At 48.4% G+C, this 23,010-nt stretch overlaps 1 protein-coding gene across 1 annotated transcript in view; it reads right to left on the bottom strand.

The window, feature by feature from the left end:
* CFAP97 (cilia and flagella associated protein 97) overlaps positions 1-12,461 on the bottom strand; it is a 46,390-nt gene extending 33,929 nt beyond the window's left edge. Inside the window, exons 1-3 of the mRNA XM_083170214.1 lie at positions 12,294-12,461; positions 7,620-8,391; positions 6,568-6,633 (exon numbers count right to left, since the gene is read on the bottom strand). Coding sequence (XP_083026340.1) covers positions 6,568-6,633; positions 7,620-8,370 — 817 coding nt within the window. The 5' untranslated portion in view covers positions 8,371-8,391; positions 12,294-12,461. The remainder of the gene's footprint in view (positions 1-6,567; positions 6,634-7,619; positions 8,392-12,293) is intronic.
* Positions 12,462-23,010: the final 10,549 nt, after the last annotated feature.

The following is a 23,010-nucleotide window of genomic DNA, read 5'->3' as shown; positions in this document are numbered from 1 at the left end:
GTGAGCGCCCCCTGCCGCCCCCCCTCCTGTGATTCGCGGCACCCCCCCGCGACCCCCCCAACCGCAATTCGCGGCACCCCCCCCCCAGATTTACGGCAACCCCAGCCCCTACGACCCCCCCTCCGGCGATTTGGGGCACCCCACCCCCCCCCGCGACCCCCCCTCCTCCCGCGATTCGCGGCAGCCTGCCCCCGCGTCCCCCACATACAATTCTAACCATCTTTCTCATATACAAATGTTCACAAATTAAGGGGGCGAAGCCCCTTACGACGGTGTGAAGATGAATCACCTAGTAAATATATATTTAATTAAAAATATATATATATTTTTTTTTTTTTTACACAGAGCAGCCAGCAGGGGGCCAGGAGCAGAGAGCCTCTCATTAGATATTCATATATTCACTGCACCCGATCATTACATATACGATCGGGTGCAGTGAATACCTGGTCCCCTGCTGGCTCTCCCAGGGGGCAGCCTGTGCCACCTCCCCCCCACATACATTCTGGGGCAGGCAGGGAGACTTCCATCTCCCTGCCTGCCACCGTTCTAAGGCTCCCTGCAGCGTCCACCGCAGGGGTTCACACTCGCCGTCAGGGGCAGCGAGCCCCTGCAACGTTGAATAGGGGGGACAGCGAGGCTCCGGAACACGGCGGGCAGTGGCGACTGTGCAGCGAATCCTAAACATGATTCGCTGCACGCTGTCAATATGCTCATTGAATACGGCCCTATGGGTGGGTCACATGACAATTACTTATGCAGTAAGCTCATCACAAGGGGAAACACAATCCCCTCAACTTGCTGCTTTAGAGACAAAAGCAGGTGAAGTGGACCATACATCAGGCATGTTTGGACAAACCCTGGGTCAGGGAATCAGGGAAGTCACAGAGTTTGGAAATCATCAATCTTCCGATTTCCACCTAAAGTAAATTGGCACTGATGATTCACAGATTTTTAACATCCTGTTTTTGTCAATTCCTCAATGGACTGGTGGATCAAATTACCAGAATCGCTGGTCTGTAGATTTATATGGCCTGGTTACTCCTAAGAACACGGTACCTATCTAGCCTGACCCCCCCCCCCCTTATACCCAAACAGTAAAACTTTGAATCTGTTACAGCATAATTGTAGCTAGGGAGGGGACGGTAGTGCTGGATGCATGGACCATTCCGGATGTTGACTGTCAGTATTAGGGCATCAGTATCCTGATGTTATCGAAGTTCCGGCGCCAATATACAGAACACAATGTAGAACAGCATATTACTTGATATTGATTCTAAAAAAGTCCCTAAATTATATTATTCATTCTTTCTCCTTCACAGACATACAGCATTCTGACTAGCTAAGATGTTATTAATTGTTTAATACTTGCCTTATAACAAGCATCAGAATCTATCTACACAGGCTTGTATGTAAAATAAGTTATATGCCATTATAAAACCTTAAATAAATGCAGGTTGATGACCCAAAACCACAGCGTAACAGAAGTGTGATTATAAATATAATAACACTTTTACATCGGCTCAGTGCATCTTCTCCTCACAGCTGCAAATGCTAAAGAGACAATGATTAATAATTATTGTCACCAACCTGTATTGTGCCCCCAGTTCTGCACAATGGAAAACTGAGGGTCATACAATTTAGAGAGAACAAAATTGTAAAAGATCAATGTGTTTCAACTGATATCCCTCAAATACTGAGTCTAATTCTACATAGTTACAACTACAGAGCCATTAATTGAATAATTTTATTATCCACAAGATCAAGCTGGCTTTATACACAGCCACCTCCATAAGTATCCATGTGAGAATGGCAGCAAATCCGCAGGCATTGTTGCAATACCTAAGCCTGGTAAGGTTCCCTCTTCAGCTCAAAACTATCGCCCAATTGCATTATTATACACTGATGTTAAGCTTTTTCCGCTCTTTGTCCACTTTTACCTTTCCTTATAAAACGCAGACCAGGTTGGTTTTGTCCCGGGCAGGCAGGTCCCAGATAACACTTGTATTTTTAACATTATTGAACACGGATTTTTTTTTATAAAGACCCAGTATTAGTATTGTCGTTAGACACAGAGAAAGTGTTCAAAAAAGAGAAATGCAATCATTTACAGTGCAAAATCTGGTTTTGCAGTGTAAATGATTTCCGTTTTAAAAAAACCTGGAGATTTCTTCCCAAATCTCTCACTTTCTGAATCTCTTATCCTATTAAATCTCACCCATCATATGCTTGGCAGTTGATATCAGATATTTAGTGTGAATTTAGCTAAAGATGTTGACCTTTTTGACTGCAGTGTTATGCCTTTGTTATGTTCTTTTGAGAAATTGTTACTGGAAATTTCTTGGCTAGGGAAAATTGCTGTTGCTAAGATGGTGCTCCTTCCTAAACTCCTGTACCTTTTCCATGCCATTCCCTGTAATAGCCCCAAATTCCTCTGTTCTAAAGCTAAGAGAATATTTCCTAAAACATTTGGAAGGGCTCTAGGCCCTGTGCAGCCAGGTCTGAATTACCCCACAGTTTTATTTACTGCTAGTCAGTGGTCGAAGTGGGCCGGTATGCAACGGTATGGCACTTTGCCACGGACTGCATTTTTTTTTTGTAAGGAGAAGCAGTTAGGGCAGTGGTTTGCAAAATGTGCGCCGCAGCTCCCTCGCTTTGATAGGGAAGCCGCGGTTCCAGAGTCCCTACAGGCAGCACAGGGAGTGGGAGCCGGCACACAGGGATTGAAAGCAGCTGCCGTCAGTGAGTGACAGGCAGTTGATGTTAGCGTGCGCCAGGCAGGAGTGAGCGCGGCGGAAGGCTGCCTGCACTCACTCCCTCAAGATTGGCTCCCTGGGGGGTGTCAATCAATTGTGCAGCCATTGCACATTGTGTATGGGCTGACTGGACTGTCTTCCGGGGCTCCCTGCCAGGAGGCGCGGGACAAAACTGACCTGCTGTGGCTGCTGATTAAGGCTGGTGAGTGGACAGGTAATCTGTGGGGGCACATTTATCTGGCACTGTGGGGGCACGTTTATCTGGCACTGTGGGCACATATCCGGCTAACGTGTGCAAGGCGCTGTATCTGGCGTAACGTGTGCAAGGGGCTGTACCTGGTGTACAGTGTGTATGGGGCTCTACCTGGCGTAATTTGTATAAACGGCTGTACCTGCCATAATGTATAGAAGCGGCCATTGGCATAATTTGAATTTTGTCTCATTCTGTGGGAATTTTGGGACATTACCTGTGGCATAATGTGAATGGTCTCATTCTATATGGCATAATCTGTAACGGTCACCAGTACCAGATAGTATAAGGGTTTCTACTAATGTGTATAAAGGTTATATGGTGAGGTATACAACGCTTAAGGACACACCCTTTTTTATAGTGTCCACGCCCCCTTTTCTCAGAGCGCGCGCATACATACAACCTTAACTTTTGCATACCCCCCACTTCAAAATTTCCACTTCGACCACTGCTGCTAGTTCTTTGCTCTAGGCTCGTGCAGTGTGTATTCCCTTGTCCACCCATTTCCCCTGATATGTCTTGTTGTTTCGTCCTCTTGGGCCCTCCCTATTTTTCTTAACATTGAGCCAGTTATAATTTCTGTGTACAGTTATTAATTTGTAAAGGTTTCCTATTCTCATATGTATACTGTGATGGTCTCACTGCTGTTTAATTAATAAAAATCTGGGAGGTAGATTTACAAAAGCTTCTAAACATGAAAAGGAGGTGATGTTGCCCATATCAACTAATCAGATTCTGTCTATTATTTATCTATAGCATCCTAGAAAATTATAGACAGGATCTGATTGGTTGCTATGGGAAACGTCACCTCTTTTCAAACCTTTACAAACTAACAGCTGTATACAGAAATTATAACACGCTAAATGTAAATAAAAAAAATAGGGGGGACAAAGTGACAAAACATGGGTACAGCCATAAGCTCCTCTGGCACCAGGGTGACTGCACAAAGTGAAGCTTCACAAGGGAAACCAATCTATTTTTTCCACTGATAGTTCTACTTTCCCTGTGTGTATTATATTCTGTCCATTCTCTAAGATCCCGGGAGACTGAAGCTATAGCCACTCTAGGCTTCAGTACGGTTCTATTTCCATATTCATAGGCAAACTATCTTCAAATGGAAAAAGAGGGATGTATCTCCCAAGCAGTGTTGAAACAGGTGCCGGACGGCTCCACGACAGTCGGGATTCCGACAGTCATTCCTCCGACGTCGGAATCCTGACTGCTCCCTCGTGGGGGTCCACCACCCCCATAGAGGGAGAATAAAATAGGTGGCGAGCGCAGCTCGCCACCGTGCCCGCAAGGGGCTTCATTGCGCTCCCCACGCTGTGCAGTCGGGATTCCGACGTCTGACTAATGACTGTCGGAATCCCGACTGTCGGGCTACTATACCACACCCGTTGAAACGCCGCGACAACAGCTGGTTCACTCACATTCACATCTAATTTAATCCCCCCAATAAACCTTCTTGTGGTCTTTATTTTTCAGTGCTACACCTCCAAGGTGTTAACTCAAATGATTGGCCTGCAATGGTGTGGAATAGGAAATGTCTGTTATATTCTTATACATTGCTGGGTCACCATGACCTCTTCTTTGTAATACCATGTTCAATTTAACTTTGTGTAGCACTTAAATGTCATTACGCCAAATTTGTTGTTTCTTTGTTTGTGGTATACAATAAAATGTCTTTATACCTCGCAAATGCCGCTTGAATTTAAAGTGAAAGCTTCCTCCCCTTAAGTAAATATAAGGCAACAGGGATACTACAGCCACATCTGGGATAATGCAGGTTAAGTGGATTGCTTTTTACTGATCTGCACAAAAATACATAAATTACAGTAGCCATGCATTGTATTGTAATAATGAGAACCAAACAAGACGTGTTTTAACTGCAGACTTTCAGCTTAATTGAGGTTATATACATCCAAATCAGGTGAACTGTTTCAATATGTGACTCCCACTTTTTAAAGGGACCAAAAGTAATCGGACAATGGACTCAAAAGCTATTTCATGAACAGGTGAGGGCTATCCCCTCATTATTTCATCATCAATTAAGCAGTTAAAAGGTCTGGAGTGGATTCCAGGTGTGACATTTGCATTTGGAATCTGTTGCTGTCGACTCTCAATATAAGATCCAAAGAGCTGTCACTATCAGTGAAGCAAGCCATCATTAAGCAGAAAAATCAATACAAACCCATCAGAGAGATAGCAAAAACGAAGTGTGGCCAAATCTACTGAAAGAACGCATTGCAGAGCTCAAAAACACCAAAAGACCTGGAAGATCACGGAAAACAACTGTGGTGGATGACAGAAGACTTACTTCCCTGGTGAAGAAAAACCCCTTCACAACAGTTGCCCAGATCAAAAACACTCTCCAGGAGGTAGGAGTATATGTGTCAAAGTCAACAGAAGACTTCACAAGAGCAAATATAGAGGGTTCACCACAAGATGTAAACCATTGGTGAGCCTCAAAAACTAAAAGACCAGATTAGAGTTTGCCATCTAAAAAGCCTTTACAGTTCTGAAACATCCTATGGACAGTTCCTATGGACAAAGATCAACTTGTACCAGAGCAATGGGAAGAGAAGAGTATGAAAAAGGAAAGGAACTGCTCATGATCCAAAACATACCACCTCATTAGTGAAGCATGGTGGTGGTAGTGACATGGTGTATGGTGTGGGCATGTATGGCTGCCAATGGAACCGGTTCCCTTGTATTTATTGACAAAAGCAGCAGGATGAATTCTGAAGTGTTTTGGGCAATATTATCTGCTCATATTCAGTCAAATGCTTCAGAACTCATTGGATGGTGCTTCACAGTGCAGATGGACAATGACCCGAAGCATAATGCAAAAGCAACCAAAAAGTTTTTTAGGCAAATAAGTGGGATGTTATGCAATGGCAAGTCAATCACATGACCTGAATCTGATTGAGCATTTCACTTGGTGAAGACAAACCTGTAGGTAAAATGACCCAAGAACAAGCAGGAACTGAAGACATTTGCAGTAGATGCCTTGCAGAGCATCACCAGGGATAAAACCCAGCGTCTGTTGATGTCTATGTGTTCCAGACTTCAGGCTGTAATTGACTGCAAAGGGTTTGCAACAAAGTATTAAAAAGTGAAAGTTTGATTTAGGATTGTTTAGTTTGTCCCATCACTTTTGGTCCATTACAAAGTGGGAGGCACATATAGAAACCGTTGTAATTCCTATACTGTTCACCTGATTTGGATGAAAATACCCTCAAATTAAAGCACGTCTTATTTGGTTCATTTCAATTCCATTGTGGTGGTGTATAGAGCCCAAAATATGAGAATTGTGCCCATGTCCCAATATTTATGGGCCTGACTGTATACTAACTAACAAGATATCAGCTCCTAGCTTATTTTTCAAACATAACCTGTAAAATGACAGAATTGGTTAATACTTTATCTCTCCAGCCTTTGATAAATCTCCCCCACGAACTAGCATCCAACCTGTAGAGTAACTTGTAACTTATTTTATGTACCCTTAGAAGTGTTAAATATTTCTTGCGCCACAAAACTGTACATACACAAACAGAAATATACCTTTCAGAAGCTGGTTGAGATCCATTGCATCCTGTAAGGTCTTGGGGTCAGATCTGCCATCAGGATCTGTGGGAACAAGGTAATGTTTAGTAATAGTACACCATAGATGCGTTTCAGCTTACTGAACTCAGCAGGTTGATATCACTTAATTCCCAGTACTTTATAGCATCTCCTATGAAATGTTACCTTTATTATTATTATAATTTTATTTATAAGGCGCCACAAGTGTTTTGCAGCGCCGTACAAAGGAACAATACAGGGAGACAAAGATTGGCATAACATTGAATAAATAACAAAAATACAGTACAAATAAAGAGCGCCACAGATCAATACACATTACAGCTTAAATGTAAGTAGTGAGGAATTAATCAACATACAACTAGAGGCTTGAGGCCAATGATGGAGAGGAGTATGCAGACGAAGATGGTCACTTAGTGTTGGAGTATAGGAGAGCTGTGAGTGAAATGTGAAGAGAAGTGGGCTTAGACGACAAGAGGGAAAAGGGCCCTGCTCGGAGGAGCTTACAATCTAGTAGGAAGGGGAGACAGACAGATTACAAGAGGTGCAAGCAAGTGGGTGGTGGTTAGATAGCAGGATGTAAACAGGCAGCTGGTTTATGCAGTGGAAGGGTACGCTTTGATGAATAGGTGAGTTTTCAGTGCCCGTTTGAAGCTTTGCAAGGTCGGGGAGAGTCTAATGGAGCGAGGGAGTGCGTTCCACTGAAGGGGTGCAGCACGGGCAAAGTCCTGTACTCTAGCATGGGAAGCAGTGATCAGGGTGGAGGAGAGACGACAGTCGTCAGCCGACCGTAGAGGGCGGGAGGGTGTATGAATGGAGATGAGGTTAGAGATATATGGAGCAATGGAATTAGAGATGGCCCTGTATGTGAGTGTGAGGTGTTTGAAGAGGATTCTGTAGGGGAATGGGAGCCAGTGCAGATTTTGTTGAAGGGGAGTGGCAGAATTAGAGCGGCATAAACCAGAAGAAACATCTAATAGGCATGATTACAAGTATTTACCAATGAACATGTAGAACATGACAAGAACAATTACCATATATTTCTTGGCTGACATTCTCTTGCCGCTTAACTTTACTTTTCAGTGCTTCACTAGTAGCTGCTATATCAAAGGATTGTATTGGGCTGATGTCAGGTGTGGATAGAGGAGTAACATCAGTGACAGTGTCCTCTGACTCATCAGTATGGTCCTTTGTAGGCTGCTTAGCTAACCTGCGCTCAGGAGACCCCAGGGAGAACGGTGCTCGCTCTTTTAACAATTGAGGAGGTTTTGATTTGTGGTCATCTGATGCAGCGTCTGAAAACTCTGTGTCGGAGCTGGAGATGGACGAAGGAAAGTCCCTGCTGTATTTTGTATTTTTCTTTCCAATGTTGCTTTGCTTTGCAGTTCTGGGCCTTGAGCTCCGACTCTCTTCCTCGCTGCTGTCATCTTCATCAGGGTAGTAATGGTCTTCAAACTCGTGCCTTATCTGGGGAACGCCTGTTGGAATACTTGTTCCAAGTGCAGAATTTCTTCCAGATTTTACTGCACTACTGGGTCTGGAGGCCTCGGGAGAGGACAGAGCCTCCTTTGATTTCTCTTTATTCACTTGTTTTTGTGTGCCATGATTTGTTTCAGCTTCTCTTTTACTTTGCCCTGATCCGAAACCCACTTTATCCTGCATCGACTCATGCTTGCTGGGTACTGATGTACTGACAACTTGTGGCCCAGAATCTTCATCTGCATCACTGTCAAAAAAGGAGTGATCTACCTCCCCGTCATCAGAAAGGTTGTCATACCGATCCATGATGCAATAATACCTCAGAACCTGCCGAGAAAAAAAATAATAATAATTAGAACAAAATGCATAAACGGCAATTTAAATGCTTCTGTACAAACAAGCTACTCTTCAGAGTACATGAACTGGTTTCTACCAGAGCACAAAATTGCTGCGCAATTTTGCTGGTGTCAAGATCGCCCACGGAGAGCACATACACACGCAGAAATTTGTGCTAAGCAATTTTGCTTAAGCAAAAAAAGCAGGGTAATGGATCAGAATGAGAGACTGCATGCACTGATATTTAATCTCTTGAAGCATACACACGGAGAGATCTGTGCTACTAGAAAATAGCACAAATTTGCTCCGTGTGTATGCCCCTTAAGCCATTTATTACATACAATTATAAAAGCACGAGAGCTTCTCTTCTCCCACACATGCACGTCTGCACGTCTGCCTGGAGGTTCCGCAACTCCTCCCCTGACCACTACTGTGTACTGGTCACCTCGTCTCCCCGCTGACGTGTCTGCCCGGAGTCTCCGCACCTCCATCCCTGCAGTCTACAGGTAATGAGCTGCTGCAGTGGGCACCCCAGCCAACAATTTCCCTCACATATCAGGAGGCCGATTCCGGGATTGGGAAAATGGCCCAGGATTGGCCTCCCGACTCCCAACTAAATGGGGCAACATTTTCTGTTGTATACTACATCAATGGTCAACTTCCCACTAGCTAGGTGCCCTAGGGCCCCATTCCCTGAGGATGCTCCTTCTCCCATTCACATCAGAGCAGCTGGACCATTTTTTTTTATTTAATACCATGAAGGGGAACTTTTCAGGGAAAATATTTGCGTTGTTGTTTAGAGGAGACTAAAGTTAAGGTGCCCATACACGTGCCGATAATCGCATGTGTTTTAAACTTTTAAAGTTCAAAATGCATTGCATCGGCTTTAATCGCACCATGTACCAGCGGGGATGCGATGCGCGTCCCCGCGGGTACAATATCGTAAAGCACAAAAAGTATCTGCAGGCAGTACTTTTTGTGCTTCATTGCATCACATCAGTTTTGGAGTACATGTGATTCGATGTCGATTACAGACAGTTAACGTAATTTTTTTTTTACAAAAAGGCTGAAATCACATCACATTGCACCCGCACAGTGCAGCACATTGCATCGCATCCACTTCAAGTGCCAAAATTGCATGGCACCTTGAAGTTCAAAACGCACAGCACACTGACATCGGTGCGTGTATAGGCAGCTTTAGGGCTGCTTTTGCTTTTCTGGACTCCAGAGGCACCTGATCTGAAATGCCTTGCCCCTTCATAGTGGGAGGGGATTTGGAACAGCAGTCACATGATTGTGATGTGGTGGGAGGCAGCACACTTTGATGCCCTTAACTGCTGGGCAGCTCTGCAAGCATGCTGAACTACAGTGCCCCTACAGCTGGCATGGGAGCCGCAAGTGATGCCACATGAGGTACTGCTGCATGGATTCTGGCGCTGTGGCATTGGTGATCAGAATTTACCTGTATTCAAATTTTGGTACTTGTGTATTATCTGGGTGCCCGATTTTTTCATCGCACATTAAAAAAATCGCATCACATCGCATACAATCATAACGCATGCGACGCGATTGGACCCGATTTTTAATCGCACAGGCACCCAGATGCCTGATTCCTATGTTAAATGACCCCCCAGACCCGATTTTTGATTGTACACCCAACCTGATGGGGGATTACTATGTTAAATGGCCCCCCATTTTTAATGCCACCCCGAAGCGTGGCAAGCGCAGCGAGCCCACGAAGGGCGGCGGTATGCGTCCTCCGACCTTTTCATACCCCCACTATCCACGTCGGCGTGGAGCAGATTTTATATAGCGTGGGGAGCGCAGCGAGCCCGAAGCGTGGCAAGCCCCGCGAGGGGACGCGGAATACATGTTGAGTAATACGCGTCCGCTCGCCACGCTTCGGGCTCGGTGGCTCGCTGCACTATATAAAATCAACTCCACGCCGACGTGGATAGTGGGGGTATGAAAAGTTCGGAGGAGCGTACCGCCGCCTCTCGCGGGCACGCTGCGCTCGCCACGCTTTGGGTTGGTGTTGATACTGGGGTGGCATTAACAATGGGGGGGGGGCCTTTCACATTGTAATCAGGCATCAGGGTGCCTGTACAATGTAATATCGGGTACAATCGCATCGCATCGCATGCCACTAGTTAAGGCATGCGATGCAATATTAAAATTGTACACTCCTCCCGGGAAAGGCTCAGAATCGGGTACAATTGAATCACATGCCTTAACTAGTGGCATGCAGTGCGATATATCGGGCGCCCAGATAATACACAAGACAAGTACCCACATTTTAGTACTGTAGTATTATGATTATTAATATTTGGGATGGGGTGTTAATAATGTTTTGCATAAGGGTAGAGCATACCCTCCAACAGTACCGAATTTGCCGGTACAGTATCGTTTTTTTACGGTCTGTACCGGCAAATTAAACATGTACCGAATGTACCGAATTCAGAGCCGGGCAGCGCACAGACAGCAGTTAGCTGTCTGTGCGCTGCCCGGCTGGATTTAGTTTCTGCCCTCTGCTTACCTAAAGCGGCGGCAGCAGCAGCATAGTCTCTGCCGCGTAATTCAAGGCCCAGCCCAGGGCAGGCTCTTTCTCCCTAGGCTCAGGCTGGAGTCAGTGGACAGCCGCGAGCCAATAGGAGGTCGCGGTCTAGCAGCCGCTCATGATTGGCTGTCTGACCGTGACCTCCTATTGGCTCGCGGCCGCGGCGCCCAGCGGGAGAATTTAAAATAGTGAGGGTCAGGGACGAGGATGTTGCCGGCTTGCCGCTGCTTACACTATACAGCCGGGCAGCGCGCACAGCCTGCTCTCTCTGCCCGGCTATAATTTTATTCAATTGTGTGTGTCCGGCGGCTCCCCCTTGACAATGAGCAAAACCCCCCCTTGACAAGAGCATTTTCTCCCCCCCTTGACAACGAGCAATTCCTCCCCTTGACAACAGCATTTTCTCCCCCCCCCCTTGGCAACGAGCAAGTCCCCCTCCCTTTGCAATCGGCATTATAGCATTATATTCCCCCTTGGCAACATGCCATGCACTCCCTCTTGGCAACAAGCATGAAGCCAAATCCTCCTTGACATCAAACATGAAGCCCTGGCATCAAGAAAGAACCCTCTAGCAATGAGCATGTAGGTAAGCAGCATTTATGCATCAAATATGTAATGGGCATTATGGTTTGTTATTTAGTATGTAATGGGCATCACGATGTGTTGTACAATGTGTAATAGGCATTACGGTGTGTGACCTTATGTGTAATTGGCATTACGGCGTTTACTAAAATGTGTAACGGGCATTACGATGTGTTGTGTAATGTCACGCCCCTTTTGTGTTGTGACACGCCCCTTCCACATGGCCACGCCCCCTTTCTGAATGTGTACCTATTTCTGCCCTTCAAATGTTGGAGGGTATGGTAGAGTGGCCACTCTACATGCAGCATTTTCTACATGGTTGTAATGTTAAGGGGCATGCACACGCAGAGATTTGTGCTAAGCAATTTTGCTTAAGCAAAAAAGTCAGGGTAGTGGATCAGAATGAGAGGCTGCATGCACTGATATTTAATCTCTTGGAGCATACACACGGAGAGATCTGTGCTACTAGAAAATAGCACAAATTTGCTCCGTGTGTATGCCCCTTAAGCCATTTATTACATACAATTATAAAAGCGCGAGAGCTGTGCCTGTATTGTGTGGGCAGCGTGTGCGGGGTCCCTGCACTGACAGCAGTCACGCTGCAGCAAAGCTGGGGACAGGGAGGACGCATCCGGTCACCATGGAGACAGCAGCAGGTGAGAGGCGGCGGCGCCGCGTACACTCAGACACCACGATGATCGCAGCTATGCTCCTAGCATGCTCGGCACTGTGTGCTCCCCTCTCCGCCCGTTACCTGAACAGGTGGGCCGATCCGCGGCCTCTATAAGCGATAGTTGAGGGTGTCCGGTGCCGGGGAGCCCGCACGCAGCTGCTCAGACGCCCGCTGTGGCTGTGCTGCCTGTCACCACAATCCGCCTGGCTCGCGCAACCACATAGCGCTTGGCTATTCCAGAAACTATAACACCTCCCCGTAAACACGCTATGTCACTTCCAGGACTGCTGGGCGGGTCATGGAGGACTGTCGCCATATTTCTTGTGGGCAAATAGAAACCAAGCCATTAGCTTTCCTGCACAGCCATTATTAATGTGCTACATTATCATACAGGGACTGATCTTGTGAGGTTTTGTGCGCATTAATACAATGCTTGGGCCAAAAAAATTTTGAGTCTGGAAGTGCAGAAAAGGCATACTCATACCTCCCAACATAACCCTCTCCAGGAGGGACAAAATGCTCTATTCCTGGACTTTCCTCTTAATTTATGATTGCCATCACCTGTGTGACCCTCCTGGAAAGGGTCATGTTGCGACGGACTGGGCAGCTGAATCAGCCCTGGCATTTGTGCATGCATGTGACCGTTTTCGTCTATGTGCACATGCCAGGCACGCGCATGCGTGCGCATACATGCACGCGCTGCCTCTCCTGGCTTGCAGGAGAGAGTGAAATAGTGGCCTGTGATGCCCCTCTTTCTCCTGGACCTCAGGGACGCCTGCCTGCTGCAAGTCCAGCGGCTCTCTCTGTGCGCTAATCGGTAGGCAGAGCCTCCACCTTGCAAGGTGCCGAGAATAGACGCTGTGCGCATGCGCACAGCGTCTATTCATCGCCGACGAGCGGCGAAAACGGGGGCGTGGCCGGAGTTCGCGGCACCCTGTGAGGCCACGCCCCCTTTTCTTGAGGCCACGCCCCCTTTTCGGGAGCGCGCGAGGCTACGCCGCGCGAACGTCCAGACCTCCCAACTTCAAAAGTTGGGAAGTATGATATGAGGACATTTATAAATATTATTGAATAAATGCAGCCACCTTACTTGCTGCAGTGCTTCATGTGCTGCTTCAGGTTCATCGGATGGTCCGATCCATAGTTGCCTACTCTCCTCCATTCTGCAGGAGACTCCCTGAAATAACAGGAATCTCCCTCTCTCCCTCTCTCCCTCATTAGTCTAGCAATCTCCCTCATTTCACTTAGCCCACATTACACTGTTAAAGTTTTTGGGAAAAAAGGAATGAGAGATTTACATTGAATCATCAGCACCATTTCCCAGCACTTTACCAAGTATAGTAGCTCTTACTAACTGCTTTGGGGCTCATCTACATTTGGATAAAAGTAATTTTAAAAGATTCTTCTCAGATGTAGCAGTACACACCCAAGCTTCTGGGTACCACTTTCACAATCTCTTTTCAAAATATCTCCATATATGGAACTAGACTCGCCCTTTGGGTGGAGCATGACACGCCCCCTCAATGGGGCGCTGTGCAATACTCTACTACCAACTATAATCTACCTGAAATTAGTCTTCGAAAGTAGGCAAGTATGATCCGATCCTCCCGTCAGTCACGCTGCCTTGCGACTGCACCCCACGCAAAGCTGCTCAGCCTCAGGCAGCTTTGCGCCCAGAAGGACGTCACAGCGCATACGGAGAGCGCTGACAGTCCTTTTCCCTGAGTGTCCGCGGTGCCAGCGTGTGACATCATGGCGCGCACGCTGGCATGGGACCCCAATGCACTTTTGGGAACGGGTGCTGGGCCAGGGGAGAGCGGAGCACCAGTGGCTGAGACTGTCACCTAGCCCAGAGCCAGGAGAAGGAGTTGGGACACTAGGGGGAGTCGGACGAAATAATCGGTACATTCGGTACAGTCTTTATTTAGCGGTACAGTCTGTTAAAAAGCGGTACTGTACCGGCAAATTTGGTACAGTTGGAGGTATGTAAAGGTGGCCGTACACTAGTATGATTTGGCCCTTTTCTATTCGTTTTTGATGCATCTGGCAAATAAATTGTCTGAAAAAAAAATTGTACTTCCTCATCTTTGCGGCAACAGCTTATGCTTCAGAACTTACATAGTGTATCTCATACCACCCTGGGTCCACGTCACCATCTAAGCCTGGCGTGGCAAGTCCACATGGGGATGATGATGCCATTCTGAAAGCGGCTAACGTAACTGGCATAAGCTGTGGCAGCAAAGACGAGGATGTACCAAAAAGCAGCAAATCCATACTTGCCTACCCTCCCGGAATGGCCATGAGGGTCCCGCAAACTGGGGCCCCCTCCCGGGAAGGAGGGCAAATCTCCCGCATCACCACTGGAGCCCTCACTCCCTCTTCCTAGCTGTACAAAATCCCAAATGACGTGGGTCCACGGCGTGGGGTCGGGGCTAAAATGACACGAATTGTATCATTTCGCATCATTTAGTCCCTCCTCCAATCCGCAGACCTGCAAATTAACATGGCTGACTATCGTGGGGATGGGGCTTGGTGGCGTCAGTCTCGTCCCGCCCCCGACATGTAGCCTCGTACCGCCCCGCCTAAATAAAGGTAATTTACTTACTATTCCGATCTGATGCGCGGCCCCATTCATCTTACGCCGTATCCACACATTGTCGCCTTCCTGACCCTCTCCTTCACTGAGAAAATTCTCTGTTCTTGGACGTCCCTGGTAATGTATGATTACCATCACCTGTGGGGAGCTAGGTAATTGATAAGAAAGGCGTTTCACCACAGGTGATGGAAATCATACATTACCAGGGACGTCCAGGAACAAAGAATTTTTTCCCTGAAGGAGAGGGACAGGTAGACAACTATACACTACAGCAGGGGTGGGGAACTTCAGGCCCGGGGGCCGTATGTGGCCCCCGTAGCCGGTCTGAGTGGCCCTCCCACCTGCCGGGCGGCTTCGCCGGGAGTCAAGTACAGGGGAATTTTTGCTTGAGGTCGGTATTTCTTGCGAGATTCCTCTTAATCAACAGCAGCCAGAGACTCTCAGCCCTATTCAGCGGCAGCCGGCGGAGTGTGGGACAGCAGCAGCAGGACAATTTGTAAGAGAAATTTTTACATATGGCCCCGAAGGATGTTTTCCCTATACAAACGTCCCTTGGCACAAAAAAGGTTCCCCACCCCTGCGCTACAGCAAGGATGTATCATATCGGGGGCAGTACGGATGGTGTAATGCAGTGGTTCCCAAACTTTTTTGAATCACGGCACCCTAGAGCAGGCATTCCCAACCACGGTCCTCAAGGCACACCAACAGTGCAGGTTTTGTAGATATCCAGACTTGAGCACAGGTGACTTAATTAGTATCTGAGGGATTCTGATTAAACCATCTGTGCTGAAGCCTGGATATCACTAAAACCTGCACTGTTGGTGTGCCTTGAGGACCGTGGTTGGGAATGCCTGCCCTAGAGCATCAAAATATTTTGAAGGCACCCCTAGGACAGGAACCACTGGTGTAATGGTTAGCATTACTGCCTCACAGCGCTGAGGTCATGGGTTCGATTCCCACCATGGCCTTAACTGTGCGGAGTTTGTATATTCTCCACGTACTTGCGTGGGTTTCCTCCGGGTACTCGGGTTTCCTCCCACAATCCAAAAATATACTGGTAGGCTAATTGGCTCCTGACAAATTAACCCTAGAATGTCTGCGTGTGTGTGTACATGTGGTAGGGAATATAGATTGTAAGCTCCACTGGGGCAGGGACTGATGTGAATGTTCAATTATACTCTGTACAGTGCTGCGGAATCTGTGTGCGCTATATAAGAAACTGTTAATAAATAAATAATAAATATCCCGGAGTGGTGGAAAGGATCACATATGATACATTGTATGCAAAGTGACTGCAAGGTTAGCATGCAATACCTAAGCCTAGTGAAGGGGGGGGCTCTTGAGATGCATGCGGCTCTTTTCTTTATGAGATGCAGCTCCAGCACCCACCCAGTGGCCACCGGAGTATAAAGCCCCGTACACCTGGGGGAGATATATTGCTCAGCCATATATGGCTGAGCAATATATTGCTCAGTTTTTCCTTTTCATCAGCGACCAGAGATGGTCGCTGATGAAAAAGAACCCAGCTGGTCGCAGGAGCATGTTCCTGCGACCAGCGATCACTACAGGGGTAAAAACGGGAGCGCGCACCCGGCGATATATCGCCGGTGCACACTCCCATCGTGGGCAATATGGTCGCTTAGCAACCATATTTCCCGCAATATTATACAAAATTGGCCCCCGTGTGTACGCACCTTAAGTAGTACCGTAAGTCAGAGCCGGGAGGTATTATTTTGCATTTGCATGTTCCTCTGCCACTGTTTCTTTCCTCCAGTGTAATCCGATGTGCAGCGCATCACTGTTGCACTTGGAGGACTCTGAAGTCAGCGTTCTCTGGCGCCATTTTAATTTGGAACCTGCTGTCCTATCGGGGACTTTTTCAGCTCCTGCCTCCTCCTGAGTTGGCATGCCCTCCTTTCCTGAGCCTTAAGGCCCATATGGGATGCGGTCATTTGGTCTGCAGCATGATGATCGTCAGTCATTAGGTCAACATGGTTCTAAGTCGAAAGGTCATAAGTTCGACAGGTCATTAGTTCGACAGTGTCTAGGTCGACATTCAAAAGGTCGACATGGGGTTTTTCCACTGTTTTTTGAGCCGACATGTGCCAACAAGTGGTATTTCATGCCCTACCATCCAATAGGGCGTGGTGGGAGAATAAAATAGTGTGCCGAGCTTAGCGAGGCACCGTGCCCGAAGCATAGCGAGCCATGCGAGGGGATGAGTTGCACTTTAAACTGTGTCCATGTCGACTGTGTTGACATTCAGGTAAAAAAAACTGTGAATGGATGCTGCACACAGGCATCCATTCACCTCCTCCCTGCCTCCGCTGCTGCCTGCGGTCCAGAGGTTGGGCTTTCCCCATTGCTTTAAATGAGAGGCGGGTCAGATGACCCAGCGTACCCGTTTACACTGCCCTCTACCCAGGTCCTGCTCGTGTTCTACCCTGGTGAGGACCTGGGTAGAAGTCCCGTGTAAAGGGACACGGGTTAACCCCTTTTACACTGCCACTAACCCGGGTTTTTGCGGTGGTGTAAAAGAGGTATTAAGTGCAATTAAATTTTTGGTACAGCATCCCTATCTCACAGTACCTGGATCATACTCTAGTGTGTCTTCAATACAACTGGGGCGAGCACAACGAAGCCCCTTGTGGGCTCGTTGCACTCGCCATGTTGCGGGCTCAGTGTCTCGCTCGCTTGCCACAGGTTCTATTGTCCTTCTGTGGGGGTCGTGGAACCCCACAAGGGAGAATAGCCCTATCAGTCGGTATCCACACTGTCGGAGAACAGGCGGTTGATATTTCGATGTCAGTATACTGACTGTCGGGATTCCAATTGTCGTGCAGTCACCTGGCACCCATGCTCTTTATATGATGGGGATCATTCTAAATCATTTGGTCCCCGGCAAATTCCCGAATGGCTTCAGCGACATGCATAGTTGCAGAGCCGTTCCGACAGAGCAGTGTGTGCCGAGGGCGTGTGACGTCGGAGTCAGGTGTCATCTATGGGAATGCCCAGCGCTTCATGGATGTCACCTTGAAAATGCAGGGCATTAACTTGGGAATGCGGCTGGGACAAGGTGTGCTGGAGGTGGGCGGCCGACGTCATATGGCATCAGCCGCCCGCCCTGTCTTCATCCCGGCACACGCAAGTAAAAGTCAGGGTACTTGTGTATTATCTGGGCGCCCGATACATGGCATCGTATGCCACTACTTAAGGCATGCGATGCGATTGTACCCGATTTTGACCCTTTACCGGGAGGAGTGTAAATTTTTTATATTGCGTCGCATCGCATGCCTTAACTAGTGGCATGCGATGCGATGCGACGCGATTATACCCGATAATACATTGTACAGGCACCCTGATGCCTGATAACAATGTGAAATGCACCCCCATACCCATTTTTTAATTGTACACCCACCCTGATGGGTGATTACTATGTGAAATCCCCCCCCCCGTTGTTAATGCCACCCCAGTATCAACGGGTACGCGTCCTCCGACCTTTTCATACCCCCACTATCCACGTTGTGTCGAGTTGATATTATATAGTGTAGCGAGCGGAGCGAGCCACCGAGCCCGAAGCGTGGCGAGCGGACGCGTATTACTTCACATGTATTCCATGTCCGCTCGCCACGCTTCGGGCTCGGTGGCTCGCTTCGCTCGCCACACTATATAAAATCAACTCCATGCCAACGTGGATAGTGTGGGTATGAAAAGGTTGGAGGACGTGTACCGCCGCCCCTCGCGGGCTTGCTGCGCTCGTCACGCTTCGGGTTCGCGTTGATAATGGGGTGGCGTTAACAATGGGGGACCATTTAACATATTAATCACCCATCAGGGTGGGTGTACAATCAAAAATCGGGTCTGGGGGGGGGGGCAGTTAACATAAGAATCAGGCATCTGGGTGCATGTGCAATTAAAAATCGGGCCCAAACGCGTTGCATCACATCACATGCGATATGATTGTATGCGATGCGATACGATATGATTGCATGCGATTTTTAACTTGCGATGAAAAAATCGGGTGCCCAGATAATACATAAGTACCACAGTCAGTTTGGACTGACTTTTGTTTGCTAGCCCAGAAGAAAACATTCAATGGTCAGCGACCATCGAATGATTTCTCCAGCAGCGGGCACATGTGAGGGAATGTGTGTCCGGTACACATCCGCTCGCATGGTTGCAAGGGTAAATGGTGGTGCTGGGGTAGTGGGGGCAGATTTTCATCGGGGCAGTGGGACGAGCTCTCTAGGACTCGGTAAGCTGTGATCCTCACAGCTTACTGTGTCAACCAGAATCTGCCCCAATGCCCACAGTAGTTGTGGTGCTTACAATGCTCACAGTATTAGTGCCCCTTACACAATACAAACAGTAGTTGTGTTACTAACAAACATAATGGCCCCAGTGGTAGTGCCCTTTACGCAGTGCCCCCAGTGGTTGTGCCCCTTGCACACTGTCCCCAGTCCTGACACAGTCCTATACTTACCTGAATCCCTGCCCTTGCAACTACCACCTTCCACAGCGTCTATAGATGTACAATGGAATAGACGTACAATGGATGAGCAGAGCTCCATATGGTAGCCTAGATTGGTAGCCTAGAGCAGGTTGACAGACAGACTGCACCATATGGAGGCTTTGTCAGGTTCCTGGCTGTGGCCGCAGTGAGCCAGGGGAGGATTCTGGGAACATGAAACTGGGCAGGCTTGATGCAATGACGGTGCATGTATTGGCACTGGATACTGAGGACACAGCTAAGGAGAGTGTTGGTGTAGACTCTGTACAGAGGCGTGGAGTATAAACACAACGGTAGCCTTCTCCAGGGACCTCCGCAAGGGTATATGGGCATCGCTGCAGTTGATGGGCAGGTCGTGGCCCTCTGTCAGAGTCCTCTGCACCTACTGTAGCTGAACCTTGGCCTGTTCTGTGGATCTGGAACTGGTAGATATCAATGATATGAGCAGGGGTTAAAGTGAGCAAGAACGGGGCAGAACTGCGTTCCGGCAGTTCAATTTTGGAGGTGGAACAGTTCTGCTCACTCAGCCCTGCTGTCTGTCCTTGCCTGCCCCAGCTGTCTCTCTCAGAGCAGGTCCATCCATGTGACATGGCTTGTTCAAATGATGTGCCGTGCACGGTTTGCAACTCACGAACCAATCGGAGCTCGCGGCTCGGCAGCCAATCAGGAGCCACTGCTGCCTGATTGGCTGCTGAGCCGTGAGCTCTGCCTCATGAGCGGGGCTGGCCGCATCATTTAAAATAGCCACGGCACAGACGGATGGACAGATAAGCCACAGGGGTAGTGAGAGGAATAATGCTGCAACTGGCTTCTGCTAATCAACCCGGTGCCCGGTGTGTGTGCTGTGCTTCTCAGAGCGTCCCTCCTCCAACTCCTGGAGCTTGCTCCTGCGACCAGCTGATTACCTCTGCTGCTCCCCCGGCAGAGGTTCCCTTTCATCAGTGACCATCTCTGGTCGCTGATGAAAAGGAGAAACTGAGCAATATATTACTCAGCCATATATTGCTAGCAATATATGGCTGAGCAATATATCTCCCCCGTGTGTACGGGGCTTTAGGGGATGGGACTAGGGTTAGATATACTCACGAAACACTTTGGCAGCACCGGAAGCTGCTGTGACAGCACCATTGGGACACGGAAGAATATGCTGGAGCCACTGTTAGGGATCAATAGACCATCAGGGACGGTTTGTCAACAGTTAATCCTATTGATATATAACATGGTAAGCATGATGCACGTCGATATTGTCAACAGTTTAACCATTTTTACATTATAATTTCTACCTGAGGGTTGTCAACATGATAACTGTTAACAAGCTTGCTCTCCCAGAATGGCTGGGAGGCTCTCGAAAATCGGTTAGCACTCCTGACACCGAAAAAAAGTGGTCAAGTCTTCCTCATCCATGCTGCCCCACTTGCTTTCTACCCTATGGGAGATGCAACACAGAACCCAGAAAACGAATGCTAGGGTCCGGTGCACTTTGACTATGGGTACTATGCAGCGGCGGAACTCCCAGAGGCAATGGAGTCATCTGCCGCCGGGCGCCAGCCTTAAAGGGGGCACTGGCTCCATTGCCTTCTGATGTTCCGGGGAGACCATGTGGGTGAACCTAAGTGCCCCCCTGGCCCTGGATCTAACACACTGGCACCCGCTAATTGTATGCTGCACCGGGTCCCCGCTCATGCACGGTATGATATGCACGGACTGGCTCCTGGCTGAGCGGTCCCGCCCATTCATATCTAATGAGCGGGGACGCAGTGAATACTAAATGAATACTAATGGTCCCCACCAGGCACGGTTATGGTCGGAGTGGGCGCTCCCCCTCCCCCTCTTAAAAGCAGCGGGTCACTGGCTTCCTGCTTGATGGGACTAATGTGCTGCTGGCTTCATCCTGCTGCTGCCGTCGCCCCGGTTGCCACTGCCAGCCAGGAGCTGCTGTGCCTGCCACCACAATGGGGTCACCACAGCACAGAGTAGTCCGGTCCTCGCGCCTGCGCTCCGTCCTGTGGCCGCACACTGGCTGCAAGGTAATGGGCTGCGAGCGGGGTGGATGGAGGCAGAGCTGAGATTTGGGGATGAGGAGAACTTGGAACTTCCTCCCTCCCCGTCCTCCAGGCTCATTGCACACTCATACAGTACATGTCTGTGTTTGTGTGTATATTTTATATTTACAGTGTATATATATATATGTGTGTGTGTGTATATATATATATATATATATATATATATATATATCAGGGTTGCTGACCCTCCCGGAATTCCCGGGAGTCTCCCGAAAATCGGGTCCCCCTCCCGGCCCCCTGGAAGGGTGGGCAACCCTCCCGGAATCTGGGGGACCCCCATGAGCCCCCCGAATCGCGGCATATAAATGCCGCAATCCGCGGGTCTCAGAGGAGGGGGCAGAGCTAAAATGGCACAATCGTGTCATTTTAGCCCTGCCCCCTCCATGGAGACCAGTCATTTCTCCTATATCCCGTAATGGGGGCGGGGCTTAATGATGTCCCTTTATCACTCTCCCTGTTCCAATGTCGCTGCTGTCCCTCTCTGTGTGTCCCTGCTGTCCTTCTCTGTGTGTCCCTGCCATCCCTCTCCATGTCACTATGTCCCTGCTGTCCCTCTCTCTGTCCTTGCGATCTCTCTCTCTGTCCCTGCTGTCACTGTCCCTGCTGTCACGCTCCCTGACCCTGCTGTCACTCTCTCCTTCCTGACCACAGCCTCCTCCGCACTGCAGCAGATCACAGCTTTCTCTACACCGCCGTTTCAGCCGACCTCAGCCTCCTCCACACAACTGATGCTGACCATAGCCTCCTTTGCACCGCTGCTGCTGACTTTAGCCTCCTCTGCACCGCCATTGCAACCAACCACGGTCTTCTCCTCCACCTATCACAGCCTAAGGTAAGGGCTTCCTTTCTCTCTCCCACTTCTATGTACCTATCGTCACTCTTTCTGCCCCTGCTGTCATTCTTCCTGCCGTCCCTCCCTCTGTCTTTGCCATCCCTCCCTCTGTCTCTCTGCCCATCTCTCTGTCCCTGCTGTCACTCTCTTTCTCTATCCCTGCTGTCACTCACTCTCTCTGTCCCTGCAGTCCCTCCCTATTCCTGCTGTCCCTTTCGGTCCCTGTCGACCCTCACTCTCTCTCTGTCCCTGCTGTTCTTCTCTCTTTCCCTGCAGTCCTTCTCCCTCTGCTGTCCCTGTCCTTCTCTCTATCCATATGTCCCTGTCCCTCTCTATCCCTATGTCCCTGCTATCCCTCTCTCTGTCCCTATATCCATGCTCTGTCCTGGAATTTTGAATCGTACTGTGTAGCATAATGTGAATTTTGGCTCACTCTGTGGGAATTATGCATAATTTCATGTGGCAAAAGGTGAATTTTGCGTCATTCCGTGTGGCATAATGTTGAATTTTGGCTTATTTTGTGTGGCATTATGTGAATTTTTACTTATTACATGTCGCATCATGTTAATTTGGGCTCATTCTGTTTGGCATACTTTGTAAGGGGCACTAATACTAGTATGCGGGGTATATGGTGTACTATATAACCCCTTAGGATATGTCCCCTTCTGAGTGGTCACACACCCTTTTCTGGAGTTCTCGCGCCTTTGGCTTGCACAGAAAAAAGCTTAACTTTTCTATGCCCTCACTTAAAATTTTGACTTCAACCAATGTGTGTGTGTGTGTGTGTGTATATGTGT

Source organism: Crinia signifera, chromosome 1 (assembly GCF_055691185.1).
Source record: "Crinia signifera chromosome 1, ASM5569118v1, whole genome shotgun sequence".
Lineage (NCBI taxonomy): Eukaryota > Metazoa > Chordata > Amphibia > Anura > Myobatrachidae > Crinia > Crinia signifera.
The sequence above is the reverse complement of the archived record's forward strand: the minus strand, read 5'-3'. Positions and strand labels throughout refer to the sequence as shown.